We start from the raw sequence: 21,348 nt of genomic DNA, 5'->3' as shown, positions 1-21,348 counted from the left end.
AATACTTTATTAACAGCATAAGTACTTAAAAGTGAAGAGATGTAAGTCTGGACTGAAGAGGAGCTTGGCTGTTCCTGTACTTGTATTTTACTGACCTGGGACTTGTTCGGCACACCTTCTGGAGTCACTGAATGTTTCAGCTGGCTGTCTGCTTTATACCTCAGTCAGTAAGATTTTGGGCTTCATTTATGGTAAAGTGTATAAATTGGATTGAAAGATTTCAACATAAATAATAAAGAAAATGAACCTTTATAAAACAACAACCGCTCCTGACTTTTGGCTATGTCCATTTGTTTGAATCATTGCCCTAAGCTGCACAGATAATATTACAAGTACCAAGACTGGGATGGGTAACAGTTCACAGAATCATAGACTATTGCTTGGAATGTGCTTATCTCAGGCCTGCACACATATCGATTTGACTGCACTAACAACCAGAGGTAAAGCACACTCGCCTTGTTCAAGGGAGGCCTGCAATCAATGTTCCCTGGAAGCTGCGCTTTGTTCTGTGCGGCCTGTTTCTTTTAATGTGTGGTGTCTTTAAATTTCTGCACATGCGCAGCCTTTACAATGTAAATGCTGGTGAGCGGCCTGCGTGGGACCTTTCAGATTACTGTGTGTGCGCACCTTAGCGGGAACATTGCCTGCAATCTGAAAGGAAACCGTAGGAACAGGATAATAATTCCATGTTCATCTTGCCATTTGAAACCAGCCTATCTGGTACAGGAGGTTTATACAGATGGCTCACCATTTAAATTACTTGGTAAGAAAACAAATGACAGCTCTGTCACTTTAAAAAGAATGATAAAAGATTCAGGTGTTTCCTCCTCACATGGCTAAGATACTTACTGCGAGAGGTGATGTACTCTGGAACTTTTCCTGGGCTTAATGGTACGGCTTCTTCATAATAATCTTCAGGTGGGGGTGTTGTGGGGAGAGGGGGTGGTGTATCAGATATTCCCTGAATAAGAAAGAAATTTGTGTTACGTATCAAAATTTCAGTGCTTGAATTTCAGTACTACAATTTGCGTAGAGCGAGGTCCCACAAACAGTGATGAGATAATGAACAGATAATCTGTTGTAGTGATGTTGGTTGTAGGATAAATATTGGCCAAGACAATGGGGAGAACTCCCCTGCTTTTCTTTGAATAGTACAATGGAATGTTTTACATCCACCCAAGAAGGCAGACGGGACCTTGGTTTAACATCTCATCCAAAAGTGCTTCAAGTCTTGGTCAAACTAGCCAACACCAGCCACCAATTAAATAATATGCTTGTCGTAATGAGCAACAATTGAACCCAAAGCTCAATTTAAATTCTGAAATCCAATGTAATAAAAAAGGTATTTAATTTATTCAGTCGTCTCGTAGTCGTGGCTTTGCTTAAAGGCCTTTATTCAGGATTATTTTTCAGTTCTACGTTGTTTTTTTAAGTTGTCAGCTATTTTGGGGCTGTGTTTTGTAGATTGACATGTATGCAGAACTCACTTGTGGGAGGACTACCTGTAATGTATATACCTTTAAGGGGGGAACTATCTTTTACAGCTCATGCATACTGCAGTACCAGCAGTGACCACACCTGTATATAGCACTGAGTAGTAATCTGTACAGTTCAGTTCCCGTGTGAGCCACGTTGAGTAAACACCTGTTGTACCGTTCTCCTGCAATCTGTGTCTTGTTATACACGGACACAACATTGGCGACAAGGCAAGTTCGAACCTACCTGCAACTCTGCATCACCTCCCGGGGATTAGTTCCTGGAGATCAGTGGATTGGAAGTCAAGGCCAGAGACTCGGGCGTCGACCACTGGCAACCGCCCAGTCATCCAGCACAGACTCGAGAATTGCGGGGGAGGCTGTCGAGAGCCAGGCTTGGCTTTCCAGTCGAGGTGGTCCAGCGAAACGGGCTGGCAACAGGTAGTGTGCAGACCCTTCCCGGACAGCGGCGGGCTAGAGCCCGACCGAGCGGCACAGCAAAGGGCCGAGCAGCGTCGACGGGGGAGAGAGAGGGCAGAGCGCACAGGGCGCAGCCGGTGTTCAGGGGCCGAGCAGCGTCGAAGAGAGGGAGAGAGAGACACACAGAAACCCGTGAGGCGCCGCCATTGCCACGAGGACCGCCGAGAGCGGCATTGGCAGCAGCGCAGGAGAAGTGCGCGAAACCTACAGGGCGCCGCCATTGCCACGAGAACCGCCGGGAGCGGCGTTGGTAGCAGCGGGGGAGGAAGGAAAGCACGGGAGATGCCATTTTAAGCCATTGGGAGACGCCATTTTAAACCACACCCAAACTGCCGAAGAGTGACAGTATCACCGCATTTGACAATGAAGTCGAAGATTGGACTACATATGTCGAACGAATAGAGGTATACTGCAAGGCAAATGAGGTGTCAGATGACAAGAAAGCGTCAGTATTGTTAAATTTAATGGGTGCAAAGACGTATGGTTTATTACGAAATCTAATAACCCCAACGAAGCCAATGGAAAAGTGTTTTGAAGACATAGTAACGATACTACAGGAACATTTAAACCCCACACCACTGCTGATAGCAGAAAGATTCAAGTTTCACAAACGGAACCAGCATAAGGATGAAAGCAATGCTGATTATTTAACAGAACTGCGCAAACTATCGAAACACTGCCAGTTTGGAGCGGGACTGGCAGATACCTAAAGGGACAAGTTTGTGTGTGGGCTTCAAAGTGAAGGAACCCAGAAACGGCTTTTATTTGAAAAGGACCTTACGCTGGAAAAGGCTTTCAGCATTGCGGTATCATATGAAGCAGCAGCACGTGGCGCTGCAGAGATACAACAGAGACCGCAAGAATATGGCACAAACGAAATGTCATATGGAACAGAGAAGTGCTATCGCTGCGGCAAAACAACACACGACCAGAATGATTGCTGGTTCAAAGACAAAGTGTGCAGACAGTGTGGAAAAGTAGGACACATAGCACGAGTCTGCAGGTTGGGAAAGAAAACCAGCAATAAGAAACCTACCAAAGAAAAGTACAAGAAGGTACATAAGATGACGGAGAATAGCTCAGACGAACAAAAGAGTGATAACGACTCCGAAAGCAGGGAACTGAGTTGTCTGAAACTACATAATGTGATCACAACGGAGGATCACCAAACCATTTGGGTCACTCTCAAGATAGCAGGAGTCCAGGTAAAGATGGAATTGGACACAGGATCTGCCCTAACAGTCATAAACTGACGGGACTAGGAGCGGCTATTCTCACACATACCCTTGAGAGACACAAAAATTATTTTGAAGACGTACACGGGGCAAAATGTCTACCACAAAGGAAAAATAAGGGTGACCGTTATATATAACGGTAAGGAAACACCAAAACTAGACCTGTATGTATTGTAAGATGGAGGACCACCATTACTGGGACGTGAATGGATCCGGAAAATACAACTGGATTGGCATTCCATACAGGCACTGACTGTGGCTGACAAAAAGGATGACGATGTCACACCTGGGCGACTGTCAAAGATCCTAACTGACGTGAAAGAAATGTTCCAGCAAGGACTTGGAACACTAAAAGGCATGACAGCGATGATTAAAATTGAAGAAAACGCAAGCCCAAAATTTTTTAAGGCCAGACCGGTACCTTATGTGATCCGCCCAGCCATCGAAGCAGAGCTGGAGAGTCTGGAACATTCAGGTGTACTGTCCAAGGTAGACTGGAGCGAGTGGGCTACACCCATCGTCCCTGTGATGAAAAAGTCGTTGAGCAGCACGCCTGGGGAACCAAGGAAGGTTCGCATCTGTGGCGACTTTAAGGTAACAGTGAACCCGGTCCTTCACACCGTACAATATCCACTTCCGCAGATTGAAGATATTTTCGCCTCGCTATCTGGAGGGAAACGCTTCACTAAGATTGATCTGGTCCAGGCGTATCTGCAAATGGAGGTAGAAGAAGCATCAAAAAAATACCTCACAATCAACACCCATAAAGGTCTCTACCAATACAACCGGCTGGTATTCGGGGTAGCATCAGCTCCGGCTATTTGGCAGAGGGCAATGGAACAAGTCCTGCAAGGGATCCCAGGGACCCAGTGTTATTTGGACGACATCCTGGTCACGGGCGAAAATGACAGTGATCACCTTGCCAACCTGGAGCAGGTGCTCACTAGATTGCAGGAATATAGGCTCCGAGCTAACTGCCCCAAATGCGAGTTTTTTAGAAAACAGATCTCGTATTGTGGCCACGTTATCAATAAAGAGGGGTTACATAAGTCCCCAGAGAAGATTGAGGCAGTAGTCAAGGCTCCAGCACCGGAAAATGTGTCACAACTGAGGTCGTTCCTCGGGCTGGTAAACTACTACCATAAGTTCTTGCCAAATTTGTCTACAATACTACACCCACTGAACACCCTACTGCAAACTGGGGTGCCATGGAAGTGGAGTGACGAATGTAGACGAGCTTTCCAGAAGAGCAAAACACTAATCACATCGAAAGAGGTATTGGCCCATTACAACCTGGCATTACCAATTCGGTTGGCATGTGATGCGTCACCCTACGGCATTGGAGCGGTGCTGTCGCACAAATTCTCGGACGGCTCAGAGAGGCCAATAGCCTTTGCGTCACGATCACTAACCTCAGCTGAGCGTAACTACGCCCAGATTGACAGGGAGGCCCTCAGCCTAGTGTGGGGAGTGAAAAAGTTCAATCACTATCTGCACGGGCAGAAATTCACCTTGCTGACTGATCACCAGCCTCTTGTCTCCATTTTTAATCCGAAGAAGGGCGTTCCGGTGATGACTGCGCAACGACTACAAAGATGGTCACTTCTTCTAGGGGCGCACCACTATGAGATTGAATATAAGGGCACGAAACAGCATGGAAATGCTGATGGTCTATCACGCCTACCACTGCCTACTGTGGAGGAAGCACCAGCAGTGGATCCTGTCGAAATATTCCATTCGACTATAGTTGAATACCTACCGGTAACTAACGCTTGTATTGAAAAGGAAACCCGAAATGACCCGACACTGTCTCGGGTATATGATTTGACGGTGAAGGGATGGCCAGCACATGGCGACTCAATGTTGCCAGCATTCTCGACAAGGCGAGAACAGCTGTCAGTATGCCGGGGGACCTTGATGTGTGGATCCCGAGTGGTAATTCCACCCAAGTTAAGGGATAGAGTGCTCAATGAGCTTCATGAGGGTCATCTGGGAGGGGTAAAAATGAAAAGCCTAGCCAGGGCTTATGTGTGGTGGCCGGGAATCGATAAACAAATCGAGGACCTGACCAAGAGCTGCTCAGGATACCAGAAAGTCCAAAATGCACCACCACAGGCCCGTCTACACCCATGGGAGTGGCCCTCATCTCCATGGCAACGGGTGCATATTGATTTTGCTTGTCCATTCATGGACTCAATGTTTTTAATAGCCGTGGATGCGCACTCGAAATGGCCTGAGGTCATCAAAATGTTCTCCACCACCACGGAGAAAACTATTGCAGTCCTATGGACCATTTTTGCCAGGAATGGCTTGCCAGAACAGATTTGCTCCGACAACGGACCACAGTTTGTGTCCGAAGAGTTCCGGAGGCTCTTGAAAAAGAATGGGGTAAGGCATTACACATCCGCCCTGTATCATCCAGCCACAAATACATTGGCTGAGAGGTTCGTACAAACCTTTAAGAAGGCAATAAAGGCTATGTACAATGACAACATTCCACTGCAGCACAAGGTGGACAATTTCCTGTTCGCCTACCGGAATGCGACACATGCAGTCACTAACCAGGCCCCAGCCATGATGTTCTTTAACCGAAGGTTAAGATCTCGCCTGGATTTGCTCAGACCAAACGTACGAAGAGATGTTGAGAGTAAGCAATTCCAGCACATCCATGAAAAGCCAACAAGGAGCTTCAATGTAGGGCAACCAGTCTTGGCCTGCGACTACCGAACAGAAAAATGGCAGCCAGGAACGATATGCACACGGCAGGGCCCACTAATGTACACAGTGGACGTTGGGGAGAGCATCGTGAGACGCCATGCTGACCAGATCCTAGAGTCACAGGAACAAGTCAACCCCATGCCTCGCCCATACGTACCTGGTGATGAACCCGACGTACAGGTCGCATCTACCCCAGAAACAGTAGCATCGGAAGCTGATGAAGCAACCGACGACAGGGGGCCAGAATCGCCTCCGCACCAAGAGCAAGACACTCGGGAAAGGCGCTATCCAGAAAGGATCAGGAAGCCTCCCCAAAGACTGAATATATAAATAGACTATTTTCAGCTAATGTTGCATGTTAAAAGTGTTAATTGTAATTAGTTTGATATTTAATTTTTAAATGAGTGTTATGGTACTGTTAATCTAAAAGGGGAGGAATTGTAATGTATATACCTTTAAGGGGGGAACTATCTTTTACAGCTCATGTATACTGCAGTACCGGCAGTGACCACACCTGTATATAGCACTGAGTAGTAATCTGTACAGTTCAGTTCCCGTGTGAGCCACGTTGAGTAAACACCTGTTGTACCGTTCTCCTGCAGTCTGTGTCTTATTATACACGGACACAACACTACCCAACTGTGGGGGCAAATCACATTGTAGGTTCTTCAATACATAACTATCTAGTGATAACTCAATTTTCTATTAGTTATATTGCCTAAAAGAAAATAAACACAATCAACAGAAAATGGGTTAAACCATAACAAATTCTACAGTTGTTAACTAAACAAAAATTATTTGAATAATAAAACGATTTGTTAGTTAACATATTAATGACTAGTGATATTTATTGATTTATCAGAAATAAAATCATGACACCCCTTTCCTACACTGATTATTTCTATAGAAAAAATGAAGGACCCAGGTACTGAAGACTCACTGATTTGGAATGGGGAGTTTCCGGTAATGGCATCTCAATCTGGCTTCCATCCTTATACTCCTCCTGCATGTCTTTCAGGTCACGTAGTTCACAATCTGTATTTACATGAACAAGATTCATACTTCAACTGTTGTGAAAGTAGCACAAAAGGGTCTATGAAGTGATTTCGCTTAGTAATCAGTGTTATTCACATTTTCTTTATAGAGCATGTGTTACAGGAGGCAGCAGGCTAAGAGGTTTATTGCCATGAATGAGCTGTGGCTGATGATTCCCAAGCATTGGCATTGCTCAAAAGTGGAAATAAATTTTATATCCTACTCCGTCCTTGAGTGTGTTTCCTTTACTCTGGGGGTGAAATTCCCCTTGTTTGCGTCTCCGGTGGGAGGCATTAACAGGGCGCAAATGGCTTTATGCCCCCCCTCCCCCCCGGCGAGGCAATAACTGCGCCTCCCACAAAATTCCACGAGAGGTTAGCGGCGGTGCTACTGGGTATCGCCCCGATCTTCTGTGCTTAGAGAGCATGACATCATCTCCGGGTGCAGAGCCCGGGTAGCGTCTCGGGAGAAAAATTCCCCCTCGCATCCCGCAGCAGCGCCGGGCGATGTTACCGACTGCTGCAAGGGTCGCAAACACTGAGGCTGGCCGATTTCGGGGCGCAACTTAAAGGTGCGGTGGCCGGCCGACATGAAAAAAATCGTCAATTAAAAAAAAACATTTTTGAGCACCAGACGCGGGCTGAGTGCCGCGATCGGTCAGCCCGGCACCCAGTTGATCGCACGGCACTCCCGCACCCTGGTGCTCCAGCAGATGCCCCAAAAAATGCAGAGCTCGCAGTGGGGAGCCTTTCCCTTTAATTCCCTGCCATGCGGCAGTGCCACACATGGCCACGCATGGCGCTGCTGAGCACATCGCCCCGGATCGGGACATTCCCCACCTCTTGTGCACCAAGGAGCAAGTGGAGTGCTTGATTTAGCGCTCCACATCCCTCTTGGAGCAAAAAATGGGAATTTCTCAAATGTTTGAAAAGGTTAACTTTCCAAACATTTTTGACTTAGCACCCCAAATGGCCCTCTAGGGGAATTTCTCCCCCTCCTTGTCTGTTCATTGTAGGTGGCAAGCATTCTTTTCTGTAGTACTTTATGACTTCCTTGCCTACATTTTCTTTTCTGTATGAGGTCCCATGTGCCACATATATAGGACATACTTCAGAATCACATCCAATTTGTCTCAACAGTCTGTTAATCAAAGGGGAATTTGAATTGATTAGTCTTCTGTTTTTTTCAAAAGACCTAACTACAGCATTACTCACAGCAATGTTTGTACCGATATCAAGAAACTCTTCTTCACACAAAGAGTGGTCAATATATGGAATGGACTCCCGGATGCAGTAGTATAGATGAAAGCCTTGGAATCATTTAAGAAATACTGTAATTGGATACTGCAATGAGCACCCTGAAGAGTGTTTGTGGATAAATGAACTAAGATCTCATCTATAATGATCTTGTGAAGTGAAGAAACCCAATTGAGGTCCTGACCCGAGGCAGTTTGTGTGTGTGGTTTGAGTGTAGTATTGTAATGTCTAGAAATAAAGCTGAATGGAAAAGCAAACGCAAACAGAACTTTGAACTTTGCCAAATTTTGAATTTAAACAGATGTATTTATGCTGTCATGTTTCTTTTTGTAGTTTCTAGTTCAATCTATAAAATAAATATTTAATTCATCAAATTATCTGGAAGTATCTACCCATCTCCAAACAAGCACACATTGAGACATTTCCATCACCTATCTGCACATAAAAATTCTGATTGCCTCAACTTTGCCTCAACTTTCCCAGGAAGCAAACAAAAAACAGTTACCTCTGAGCACATCTAGATTGATTCCTGGAAAATTTCAGCCAATCAAAATGTACTCGACAGTCAATTAAATAGTCGTTTTTTTAAAAATGAGTTCCTGAGGAACTTGAACACATTAAAAACTACATTTACAAATGCTTTACTGCTAATAACATCTCCTTTCAGCAGTCTTGAGTGCTCTGCTGAACAGCATATCTTCCAACTCATTGTGGGCAGCGTTGTGAGAGATACATATGTAATACCCACTGGAAATGTTATGTACGCTAAGTATGGTTATCAATCTTTAACTTAGACACTATATTATCATTGTTATAAATCCCTGGGTTAAAGTTGCCCATGTGAAGGTACGGCAAGAACTTTTAAGGACACAATGTGACTAAGAGCAGACTTTCCATAATTCTGCACCAGTATCAACTGTTGCAGACAGTGAGGCTGCGCAGTCTCCAGGCAGAAACCCCAGGAGGAAGGGGTGGAGTCGGGGTTTTTCGAGCGGGAAAAAGGAGTGACTGGAAAAAAAGAGGGCAGGAGCTCTGAAAAGAGGGCTCAGGAGGCAAATGGCTGCTGCATCCCGTCCTGGGTTTCCAAACTCGGCCGCCGTCCTTCGTATTAGTAGCTCTGCATCCAGAACTCAAAGTGGGATTCAGTGATCGTGAAGAGAATTCAACGAAGGGGTTCGGAGTCGTAAGTCTTGCAGACATTATACATACCATGAGCTCCAACTTAAGCGCGCCAACGAAAGAGTGCACTCGAATTTGGACACAGGGACAGATTCTCCTTTGAATCCATGTAAATGGAGAATGTATGTTTATTATGTCTAGATTCATTCTAATGTATGCAAATGTCTAATTTAGTTCATTGACCTGTAATCTTCTTATACTGTCTGACGTTAAAACTATAAAGTAAGATAATTAGAATTAAGCCATTGTAGTAGTGATCTCCTTACTGGACTATAGAATACTGTCTACAACAGAGACCACATCTCACATATATCTAGAGAACCGTGAAGGGGTTACACATATAATAAAAATCTCATTGATAACAAAAACCAATGAATAACAATGCTTTCAATTGCCACATTCAAATCCCAATACATAGAATCCCAGATGCCAGATGTTGCCAACATTGCTGAGTGTATCCTGTGTACAGAGTCAACGTCACTGTTATCAGAGTAATCAGCACTCACACAAACTAGTTTCTTTGAAGTTTGGTTTGTGTACCCACACCATTCACCTCTGTTTTTCATGTCTGGTTCTGTAACTGCGAGGAAGCCAGGGGCAAAGCGCAGAGATCAGAGGCAAGAGTACGCAAAACACGTATTCCTGAAATTCATCTCTGCTGCGGAAACTTGAATTTCTTTGAACCAAGCAGTGTCAGAAAGAAAATTTTGACAGATAGACTTCAACCAACTTTAAGCTACCGTAATTTAAAAAAATATTAATAAAGTGGCTCTGGATTAAAGATTGAGAAGAGAACAAATGTTTGCTTCTGGCATAGATAATTTTACACTGCCATTTCTCTTTTACTTAACATATCAAATGTCAACTTTAAATGGTAGCTTTTCTGACCAGCGAGATTGTTGCTGCTGGCATGACTCAGGCATGCTGCAGTAGCTGGGAAATGGTACAAATTTCAATTTCTCCGGCGTTCTGCTGGACTCATGCATCGTGATGCTTCCCAACCAGACTAAGGTTGCTGTGTATGCTCCTGTATGAAATGTGCAACAGCTTAATTTCCACAGTCGGTGTAATGATAATGAGGTGGAACTTCTCAGGGTTAATGCCTGGACCGTTCAATGGACGTTAAAGGTCAATGATGTCCTAGCCTTTCATGAAATCATTTATTAAAAAGGTACACTGCTGGAATTTGAAGTTCTGCAATCTAAATTCAGCAAATAGGGATGGCATTCAGTGCTCTTTTCTCCTGCGTATAATGGGGGTAGAAGAGGATGAATAAAGAGATACCAAGATGGTTAGCCTATACTAGAGACAATCTGGTTATACTTGACATTATCCATGGAGCCATGTTTACAGGCCTAGATTTTTGCCATGTGCCTTGCAGTGTGTTTTGAACAGCTTCAAATAACTCCATAAGATGATGCACTCAGATAGCAACCTTCTTTTACAAGCAGCCCATGAGATCTGAATCCCTCACCTCTGTGAGCTGGCCCTCTGGCCAGCAAGTTCATGTTCCTCAACTGCTACCTCCAGTTGGTTCTCCTAACTTCTATTCACTGCTTCCCTCTAAAAAATCATGACCTAAATCCTAGTTGCAGGATGCTCCTCCTGTGCATTCTTGCTCCCTTCTGTCATGACTGCCTTATAATACCAGCAAAGAAGTAGTGTTAAGATGTTGGAAGTGTGAGGAGCACATAAAGTGATGCTCAAGTGCCCATATTGCAGCCTTTGTGGACATGAGTACATGTACAAGCTCCTTGCAGCTGGGTTTTGTTGGACGGATTTTTTGTGTGAAGCCTTTTTAAGATATCAGAGTTCCACCAGCTTCAGCTATAAATTACAATGGGAATTTTAGAGAAATCATAGAACTGACAGCCCAAAAGGATACCATTCACTCCATTTCACCTGTGACTGTGATATCAATTCAACTGCGTGCCTAATCTAATCCCATTTCCATACCCCTTCCCCATGCCCTTTTATTTTTTCCTTTTCAAACACTTTTCAAATCCAATCCCTTTTAAATTATGTTAAAACTCTCAGCCTTTTCATGTTCTAAAAAAACCTTTGTTTGAAAAGTTTTCTTCTACTTTCTTTGTCGAGTGGAAACAATCTTATATTATTTACCCTCTCCAACCTTTCATGATTTTGAAAAACAAAATGCTTCTTAACCTTCTCTTCCAGTGAAAAAAGTCCCAGTTTTTTTGAGCCTTTATTCATAACTATAACCTTTCATTCCTAGTATCATCCTAGTGAATCTCCGCTGTACCTTTTCCATAGTTCTAATATCCTTGCAATCATTTGTGCCCTCGCCCTGTGTAGGCATGTATGGTAGCCATTTGAAGGGCTGCAAGGTAACCTGAGTGCTTTGTATGAGGTAGCATTCAATCTGGAACAGGAAGCAAAGAAACATTTTGTGGCGTGCATACTTAGCCTAATTGCTTGGCATATGGTAGCTTTATCTTGACTGATTTCTTCCAGTCTGAAAACTTCTTTTAAATTTGGAGTCAGGGCTCCGGAGTAGCCGATACAATATTTACCTAGTCTTAGGCCTAGAAATTCATCCTGGGCGGTATAGGATCGGCCGCCCGTTATACGCTGCACCTGATATTCAGTTCTGTTGACTGCAATAGAACTATCAGGCGCAGCGTATAATGGGCGGCCGATCCGATACCGCTCGCTTTGCGCCACCGCCCTGGATGAATTTCTAGGCCTATATCTCCTGTCAGGCATTCTGGATTTCTCTCTCGGTGTGAGGATGCCCTTGAGTTTTGAACACGGCAACCTTCCTCTTTCCCATTCCTTTGAGCAGTAGCTTCGCAGCTGAATTCATGAACTTGAGTGTCCTCGCTTTGTATTGCACATTATATCAACAAACAAACTATTTGTATTGGCGGGTTTCTTTTGGTGGCAAAAACTCCTTTTTCTTTAAAGGCTGTTGCAGTACTTAAATAGCTGCAGTAGCGCCAGGTATTCTGTTCTCCAATCTACAATCGCCCAGCAACTCACAGATTGAATGCTGTGAATTCACCTTGAGTGCATAACTAGCCCCAAAAGAGGAAGTTAGAGTGGGCAAGAGCAAAGACCACTGCTCACCATTCCCATTCCTGAAATGCATGAGTCAAAAACTCTATCCCTGAATCTCCCTAGTTCAATATACAGTTAACTACAAATGAGAGCGCCTTGGATGATAAAGTTTGATGTAATACAGAGACTTATAACAGTACATTCCCTAATGACTGATAGCAAGAGGTTTTGTAGTATTAAATTTTTAATCTATAGATTACAGTCTGTTGAGGAGTTTAAAAAAATCATTGCAGAGTATTAATTCAAAACAAGCCCATTTTTATCAGTTTCATTAACGTCAGCTGTAGTCTATTTTGAATTACCTCTATTGTTTTGTAAGAACTACATTTTCTCATTAATCAGTGGTCAGTCCAATTCTAAAACTTTTAGCTCAGTTATTTTGCTTTTTTATAGGTGTCTGCAATTATTAGCCAATTCTTTATCTCAAGGCAAGAGCTGTGCAGTGATTGTTTTTACAGTGCTTATGCCTTTCAATCAATGCCTCTGGCAATATTGAATTTGTCTCCTGACATTCTGGTTGATGAATGGAATTTGTTCATATATGATATTATCATTCCCTCCAGTCCACATTAGTTGAAATATTCTTAATGGGGCACAAATGGAAAATATAAACGTTCAGTTTGAAATAGTAGTATATAAGCACTATATCAAATAAACTTGCAATGCAATATACAGTACTCAGGGGTCTCTTTATAGTCTCCAGGGCTTCATGCTTCATGCAATGCAGCGCAGGCAAAACATGTCAATAATGCACATTATTTTTCAATAAAACCCTTGGTCAGTCAACACTAATTGGCTGAAATTTAATGAATGGATAATTGTGCTACTGTGTCATCAAATTTATAACAGACCAAAAGATTGAAGTCTCAGACTGGAGTACTTAGGTACTAGAACAGGGACAGGGTGACTGAAGTACTAGACTGGGGGCAGGCTGAAGAAAGTATTAGACTGAGGGCTGAGTGACTGGTTTGTTAAACTGGAGGGTGACTAACTCGGATGTAAGGTAGGAGGGAAATCTTTTAAAATTCTTTATTCAACCTATTTCTTGCTTCTTTGCTCATTGCTATTAGCCAGAGTCGCTTTCCAGAGGTATCAGCCATAGTGGCTTCAGTGCTATCAGCTAGAGTTGCTTATTTAGCCCCACTCAGCATCACATTTTCCTTTGATGGCCTGATGATGCCCTGCCTTTCCGATATATGAGAATCTGCAACCACTCATATTCAGCTTTCTATTCCACATACAATGTAGCCAGTACTGGTCTTTGAGGACAGGCCATCACTCAGTTAGATTGGTGATCTGCAGGCAAAGAGTGCATCAAATGTCACAGTCTTTAGCAATAAATCGACCAGCTCTTGTCTACATTTATCTAACAGCTTTTTGGCATCTCTGATGTTCAGTAATAGCAAAGACATCAGGCCGTAGATAGTCTCTGAATGCCTGACCTCTCTCATCCTAATAGTACTCATTTCCTGTTTTAAACAGTCATTTAACTTTTATGGGGACTTATATTGTGAAACATATAAAGGTGATGACCTCTGCAAGGCTAGTTAGTTTCCAAAATGACTTGTGAAGAGCGTGGGGGGTGGGTGGTGTTGCTCCTATTTTCTCTTGCTTCATAGATGAGTTTACTTGACTCATTCTTGATGTTGTAGCATTAGCCAGAATCTTGATCCCAAATATCTGATGGTTTTGGGTGGTCTTATCACAAGTTATAATTCCCAATGGCCCACCTCAATTGGGTTTCATCTATCTTTACTACAAGGATCTGCAACACACTCGTAACAAATGACAAAACTTTTGAAAAAGTTGTTAATAGCCATCATGCCAGCTGCCCCTGAAATAATTTTATCAAATTGACTGATAATCAAAAATAGTTCAGTGGGCTTGATGTAAGAAAACTCACTAAGCACTTGGTTGAGTATAAAACAAGGCTTTAATCGACTGTTTCACAACCATGAGATTCTAGTTACATCACTAGTTCCTGGTTACAAAAACGTCCTGGGCAAGCTGGGCCCACGCCCGAGTATTTATATTCCTTGGATGGCACCACCAGCTGGCTGCCCAGTGTTATTTCATGAGTCATTTCTTCATGAATGATTAGATTCATGACAGGGCTATTGGGCAGGAATTGGCCAAAGGGAAGACTAAGATTCATAGAAAGTATATAAACCAAACTGTGTAGGAAAAGGGGAGAAGCAAAAAATAATAGCCAGAAACATCAAACAGGTGTGATTGTAGAGCTCTGGTCAATATTAAGGGCTAAATCTCACGCTGCAACAATCAGTACTTTGCTGATGATGATAGATGCCTTTTTAATTATTATTTTCTTGCTCTGATTTTCAAACACGGAGTTGTTTAGTTTCCTATCTCACTGTCGTTGGATCCATTCTAACTTCACACCCACTATCAATCTCAATTTAGCTGACATGAAAATTCATGCTAAACGTTTGAGCAATAAACAAATGACAGAAAGCCAATTGGCCGCAGGGAATCTTTATTCTTCAACTAAGTGGGTTTAAGGCTGACTGAGGATACATGAATGTCACAATGATCTAGATATGTCACATCGAATAAACCACAGGGCACTTGTTTTTATTTTTTGTTGTCTTTTCAACTCAATGGCCATCACGAATTATATGTGCAATGCCTTGCCAAAATGAGGTTAGGTTAAAATACTGGCAGATTTTACATTCTCATCTTCCAATCATTCATCATGATCTTAATTTGCCAGGACATAGACACCTCCATTATTATTTAAGTCCTTTCATTGCCTCCTAGCTGCAGTTTAGGGATGTTTGGCATCAAACATGACCTATCACATCTGATGCTTGGATAATTGTTTTTTAAGACCCAGTATGCAGGGATGCTGATTGATGTCCAGCAGATCCAATACAGTAATTAAATTGAACTGTCAAACTCAAAAAAAAGGATGTGTGTCGGCTAAAGATTATTGTGGATATCATAGTTAAATGTTAAAATATTGCACAGCAGGTTTTTAGTTGGTTGAAATTTGAGCTCTAAGACATAAAGACCATTAGGCTTTCATTTAAATGAGCTCGCCTCTCTTTGCTATCTCTCTCTATCTGGCTAGTTCCTTCTCGGTGCTCATAAACAATGACTCAAAAATGTGCGATTATTTCAGATAACATCAATGATGCATTTTTGTATTTCACAGTTAAGACAGGTTGAAAATTGCACAGAATGTCACAACTTTATATGAAGACATCCATTTTGTGCTATTTATAACAAAACAAAACTTCTGTAGATGTCTATTGCTGACCTCAGTGGAATCCACTTAGACTGAATAAATTGTAATTTATTGCCAGATTTTCATGTAAGATTTTCTCAGTACTTTCTCAGTCAACGATAAGTAGGAATTGGTCAATATTTGCCTATACTGAACCAGGAATTTTCTTCTATCAGATTTGAATATTAATAATATTGTTTTAATAAATTATTGCATTGCTCTTAATTGGGAGAAGGTTACCTTTACTCGCACAAGAAGGCATTAACAAAAGGGTTAATAATGAAGGCTAATGGTATCTTTGAAGCAACCATTTGATATATCTGTAACTAGATGGCAGGACTAGTGTTGGCGCTGTTTAAGAATGTGTGTATACAAAAAAGTATTTGTCGATCTGTTGTGGTTTTCAACATGGGGAGTCAAGATCAAGTATAATTTTCAGATGACTTGAGCAGGGTTAAAATGTAGGAATAATTGGATTAATTCAGTCCTCATTTGAAAGTAATATATTCTATCGTTATTTTTATATTTCCATTATAAATTCCTATATCCATGTTTATAGTGGGAACTGCCTATATAAACTTGTCACACAGTGATTACACCCTCCCACCAGAGGTGGTGCTGCAGGTGCAGAATCTCTGAAAATATAACCTTATGATTGTTAACATTTATAATTAGCCTTGTAATTATGTTCCTTTTATTTCAAAGCAAAAATGTGGCATTACATACCAAACTCCTCGAATAAGGATTCCACAAAGCTTGTGCCATTTCGACAATCTGAGGTGTTCATGTACATATAATTAGTCTCAGGAACTGAGGAAAGAGACACAGCAAAATCAGCAACAAGAACAACTTATATTTATATAGTGCCTTTAACATAGTAAAATGTCCCAAGGCACTTCACAGGAGTATTATAAGACAAAAAATTTGACACCGAGCCACATAAGGAGAAATTAGGGCAAGTGACCAAAAGCTTGGTCAAAGAGATAGTTTTTAAGGAGCGTTTTAAAGGAGGAAAGAGAGGTAACAAGGTGGAGAGATTTAGGCAGGGAATTCCAGAGCTTAGGGCCTAGACAACAGCAGGCACGGCCACCAATGGTTGAGCAATTATAATCAGGGATGCTCAAGAGGGCAGAATTTGAAGAGCGCAGATATCTTGCGGGGGGGGGGGGTGGGGGGAGGTGGTTGTGGGGCTGAAGGAGATTACAGAGATAGGGAGGGTCGAGGCCATGGAGGGATTTGAAAACAAGGATGAGAATTTTGAAATCGAGGCGTTGCTTAACCGGGAGCCAATGTAGGTCAGCGAGCATAGGGGTGATGGGCGAACGGGATTGGTGTGAGTTAGGACATAGGCGGCCGAGTTTTGGATGACCTCAAGTTTATGTAGGGTAGAATGTGGGAGGCCAGCCAGGAGTGCGTTGGAATAGTCAAGGCTAGAGGTAGCAAAGGCAGAAACTAAGTGATCATACACTTTAAAGCTCCAACTCCTACATTTCTAATCATTGATACACTGTTACAAGTAATGGTTTGGACAGAAAATGCTGTGTCATACTCCAAATTAAAACTATACTGTGTAAAGTTTGTCACCGCTCCACTGTTTATTTACTGGAAAGTCAAAGTCCTACTAATTGCTGTTTAGCTCTGCCCAATTAGGCAGAAAGTAACTTGACATTAAAGCATCTGTTGCATAAAGCAGCCCAAAATTCCTAGTGAAAATCATTAAAACTGGTGAAACATCTGGATGGGAAAGGGTTAAACTATTTTAAGATAATGTATACAGCGATTCAACATTTTGATACTGAATTCACAGCTTCTCCTAAACTCTACCCTTCTAATTTCAGTCTACTTGTGAACTTTCCCTCACACACTGATCAGCAGCTCCTCAATAACAAATATCCCTTCAGTGTTCTAACACAGATTCTTCCAACTTCCCATGAGGCTAGTATTAACAGAATCCCAAAAGAAACAAACTGCAAGCCAGTAACAAACAACACCAGGCTCAGGTCTGTAACGCAGTTTCAATTCAAGTCACAATCCTGGAAAATGTTACCTCTGTTTCTTGTACTTTTTGAAAACGTGAAAATACATTTTAAATCCTCTTCCCAGTGAGCACCTGCTAATCAGGAATTGTTGACATTTCATATTCAGTGTTGTCCCTAGACTTATGCTATAGGAAAATCACACTTAAACCAATATGTTTTAATGTTCTAATATGCTTCCTGTGCCATACTCAATTTATCACCCAAATTACCAATACAATCAGTGACACACTTCACTATAATGTCACACAGCTCAAAATGTTCTTTACAAACACAGCCCACAATGGGAGGTTAAAATCTACAACTGCATTGCTGGCTTCACAGTTTAAGTGGACATAGTATGGAAATTTCACATGCCTACAATTAGGTGTTATTGAATTCCATGTGTCAACATTGATTATTCTAAACCATCTGAGTGATCATGATTTTGTAAATGAACTAGACTTTGAAACATCTCTGAAACTAAATGGAAACAAATTAAATGTAGACAATATAAATGTCACTTTTAAGGATTAGCTGAAATTCACAATAGCCCTGAAGCAGCACCATGTTGTCAAACCAAAGTTGGACTGCAAAACTTCAAAGCTAGAAAACCATTTGCCTCCTTGTGCCTGGCAATTGTTAGACAATGAAAATCTGCTCTAATCTCTTCTAAGAGCTGAAGCAAATGTTTGCTCTTTTTGCATATCTCCACATGATAAAGGATAAATGTCGATTGTTCTGTTTTATCATGTGGGGACATGCACAGCCAGAGACAGCAGAACTCTTGAATGAACTTATCATCATTACATGGCTAGAGCTACAAGCATTCTTGATGTATCGCCAAATGTGATAATTAGACAACAATGCACGATTGGCTACAAATGGAAAAACGGAATTTCAAATACTCTTGTTACAAAAGACGGTGCCATTTTAAAGGGAATTGTATAAAAATGTGTGGAAGAAACATTTTAACCACAAACCTACATAACAGTCTGAATAGTATGTTTTTTGTACTTATCAAAATGAGGAATGCTAGTGAACAGAATGGAACGCTCATCATTTCAGTGATCAAGTTTCAGCATTGTGCACTCTAAGGTTATGTATAGCACACCTAGATGTACAATAAAGCTACCTCTATTCTGCCCTAACAACATGCCTCAGTCCGAATCACAGGAGGACACCTCAGCCGCAATTTCGTCAACCGAGGCGTGTCCAGTGCGGCCGGGGTCGACCCCGCTGCTGGCCCCAGCTCACTCTGTGAAATGAATTATACACTGATTGGGCTTGTTAATCCCGCCTAGCGCATTTCCCGGCCAATTGAAGGAAGCGGGTCTGATGACGTCACTTGATGAAGCAACATCAGCCGGTCTCCTTAAAGGGACCATACACAAATTGATTGACAGTTCTGCTCTCAGTGTTCTACAGCATTGAAGTGCTGCAAACATTGACAAGCACTGCACAGAGGTGCAGGGCTGCACCCAGGCTCTCCCATGACTCCCTCCATATGCTTATGGAGGGAGTCACAGCACGCTGGGAGGTACTCTTCCCTTCCCATGAGTGGAAGAGACCTCCCCAGGAGATCAACACAGCCTGGCTGCACATTGCACAGGAGGACACAAGCAGGGATGTCATCAGGAAGACCAGGCTGCAGTGGCAAACCTTTCAATGATCTCAGTAGATCACGAAACATTACTGCAAAGCCACACTCAACCTCATCCTGCCGTGCCACTCATCACATCTCCATCACTCTGCCTTCCCTACCTTACTCCTGCACACCCTTACTCACACCAACTTACCTTGCACCTCCACCCATCCCTCTCTATCTACATTATCACTTTCCCATCTCACTAGCCACCCCTCACACTCGCCCTCATCCTAGTCCAATCATACCAACTAACAACACCCAAGGGTAGGCACTTGGGTGTTTTAGCCAATGTTCATGTGAAGTAAGAACATAAGAACATAAGAAATAGGAGCAGGAGTAGGCCAATCGGCCCCTCGAGCCTGCTCCACCATTCAATAAGATCATGGCTGATCTGATCCTAACCTCAAATCTTCTATCACTCTGCATCCACCCGAACCCATGTGATCTCCCGGGAGAGGCGAAAAACCAGATAAAGACCCAATGGCCAATTTGGGAGAAAAAAATCTGGGAAATTCCTCTCCGACCCATCTAGGCGATCGAAATTCTTCCAGGAGATCACTCTGTCCCTATATTTTCTACAGTACTTACCTTCTGTAAAGGCGATCTCCACCCCAGCCAGGAACAGGAATAAAACCATCTCCTGAAATCTAACAGAATTAGAACACAGTAGGAGCAGAACAAGGCTACACGGCCCCTGGGCCCACTCCACTACCCACAGGGCCATGACCATTCCGAACCCAGACTCATGTCCAATTTCCTGCCCGCTCCCCGTAACCCTTAATTCCCTTTACTTCTAGGAAACTATCTATTTCTGTTTTAAATTTATTTAATGATGTAGATTCCACAGCTTTCTGGGGCAGCAAATTCCACAAACCTACCACCCTCTGAGTGAAGAAGTTTCTCCTCATCTCAGTTTTGAATGAGCAGCCCCTTATTTTACGATTATGCCCCCTAGTTCTAGTTTCACCCATCATTGGGAACATCCTCACCGCATCCACCCGATCAAGCCCCTTCACAATCTTATATGCTTCAATAAGATCGCCTCTCATTCTTCTGAACTCCAATGAGTAGAGTCCCAATCTACTCAACCTCTCCTCATATGACCACCCCCTCATCCCCGGGATTAACCGAGTGAACCTTCTTTGTACTGACTCGAGAGCAAGTATGTCTTTTCTTAAGTATGGACACCAAAACTGTATGCAGTATTCCAGGTGTGGCCTCACCAATACCTTGTACAACTGCAGCAATACCTCCCTGTTTTTATATTCCAACCCCCTAGCAATAAAAGCCAACATTCCATTGGCCTTCTTAATCACTTGCTGCAGCTGCATACTAACTTTTTGAGTTTCGTGCACCAGGACCCCCAGATCCCTTTGTACTACAGTACTTTCCAGTTTCTTGCCATTAAGATAATAACTTGCTCTATGATTTTTCCTGCCAAAGTGCATAACCTCACACTTTCCAGTATTGTATTCCATCTGCCAAATCTCTGCCCACTTACTTAGCCTGTCTATGTCCCTTTGCAGGTTTTTTATGTCCTCCTCACTCACTACTTTCCGTCCCATCTTTGTATCATCTGCAAACTTTGATATGTTACACTCGGTCCCCTCCTCCAAATCGTTAATATAGATTGTAAAGAGTTGGGGACCCAGCACTGACCCCTGCGGAACACCACTAGTTACTGGTTGCCAATCTGAGAACGAACCATTTATCCCAACTCTCTGCTTTCTGTTAGAGAGCCAAGCCTCCACCCACGCCAGAATATTACCCCCAATCCCGTGATTTTTTATCTTGAGCAATAATCTTTTGTGTGGCACCTTGTCAAATGCCTTTTGGAAGTCTAAATACACTACGTCCACTGGTTCCCCTTTATCCACCCTGTATGTTACTTCCTCAAAAAACTCAAGCAAATTTGTTAAACATGACTTCCCCTTCATGAAACCATGCTGAGTTTGCCCTATTAAATTATGTTTATCCAA

At 42.7% G+C, this 21,348-nt stretch overlaps 1 protein-coding gene across 1 annotated transcript in view; it reads right to left on the bottom strand.

Moving 5' to 3' along the window:
- afap1l1a (actin filament associated protein 1-like 1a) overlaps window positions 1–21,348 on the bottom strand; it is a 161,152-nt gene that overhangs the window by 126,935 nt on the left and 12,869 nt on the right. Inside the window, exons 3-5 of the mRNA XM_085996172.1 lie at window positions 16,433–16,516; window positions 6,849–6,943; window positions 850–961 (exon numbers count right to left, since the gene is read on the bottom strand). Coding sequence (XP_085852298.1) covers window positions 850–961; window positions 6,849–6,943; window positions 16,433–16,516 — 291 coding nt within the window. The remainder of the gene's footprint in view (window positions 1–849; window positions 962–6,848; window positions 6,944–16,432; window positions 16,517–21,348) is intronic.

Source organism: Somniosus microcephalus, chromosome 8, assembly GCF_052327205.1.
Source record: "Somniosus microcephalus isolate GS21.2 chromosome 8, FLI_Smic_1.0, whole genome shotgun sequence".
Lineage (NCBI taxonomy): Eukaryota > Metazoa > Chordata > Chondrichthyes > Squaliformes > Somniosidae > Somniosus > Somniosus microcephalus.
This window is presented reverse-complemented; position numbering and strand designations above follow the sequence as displayed.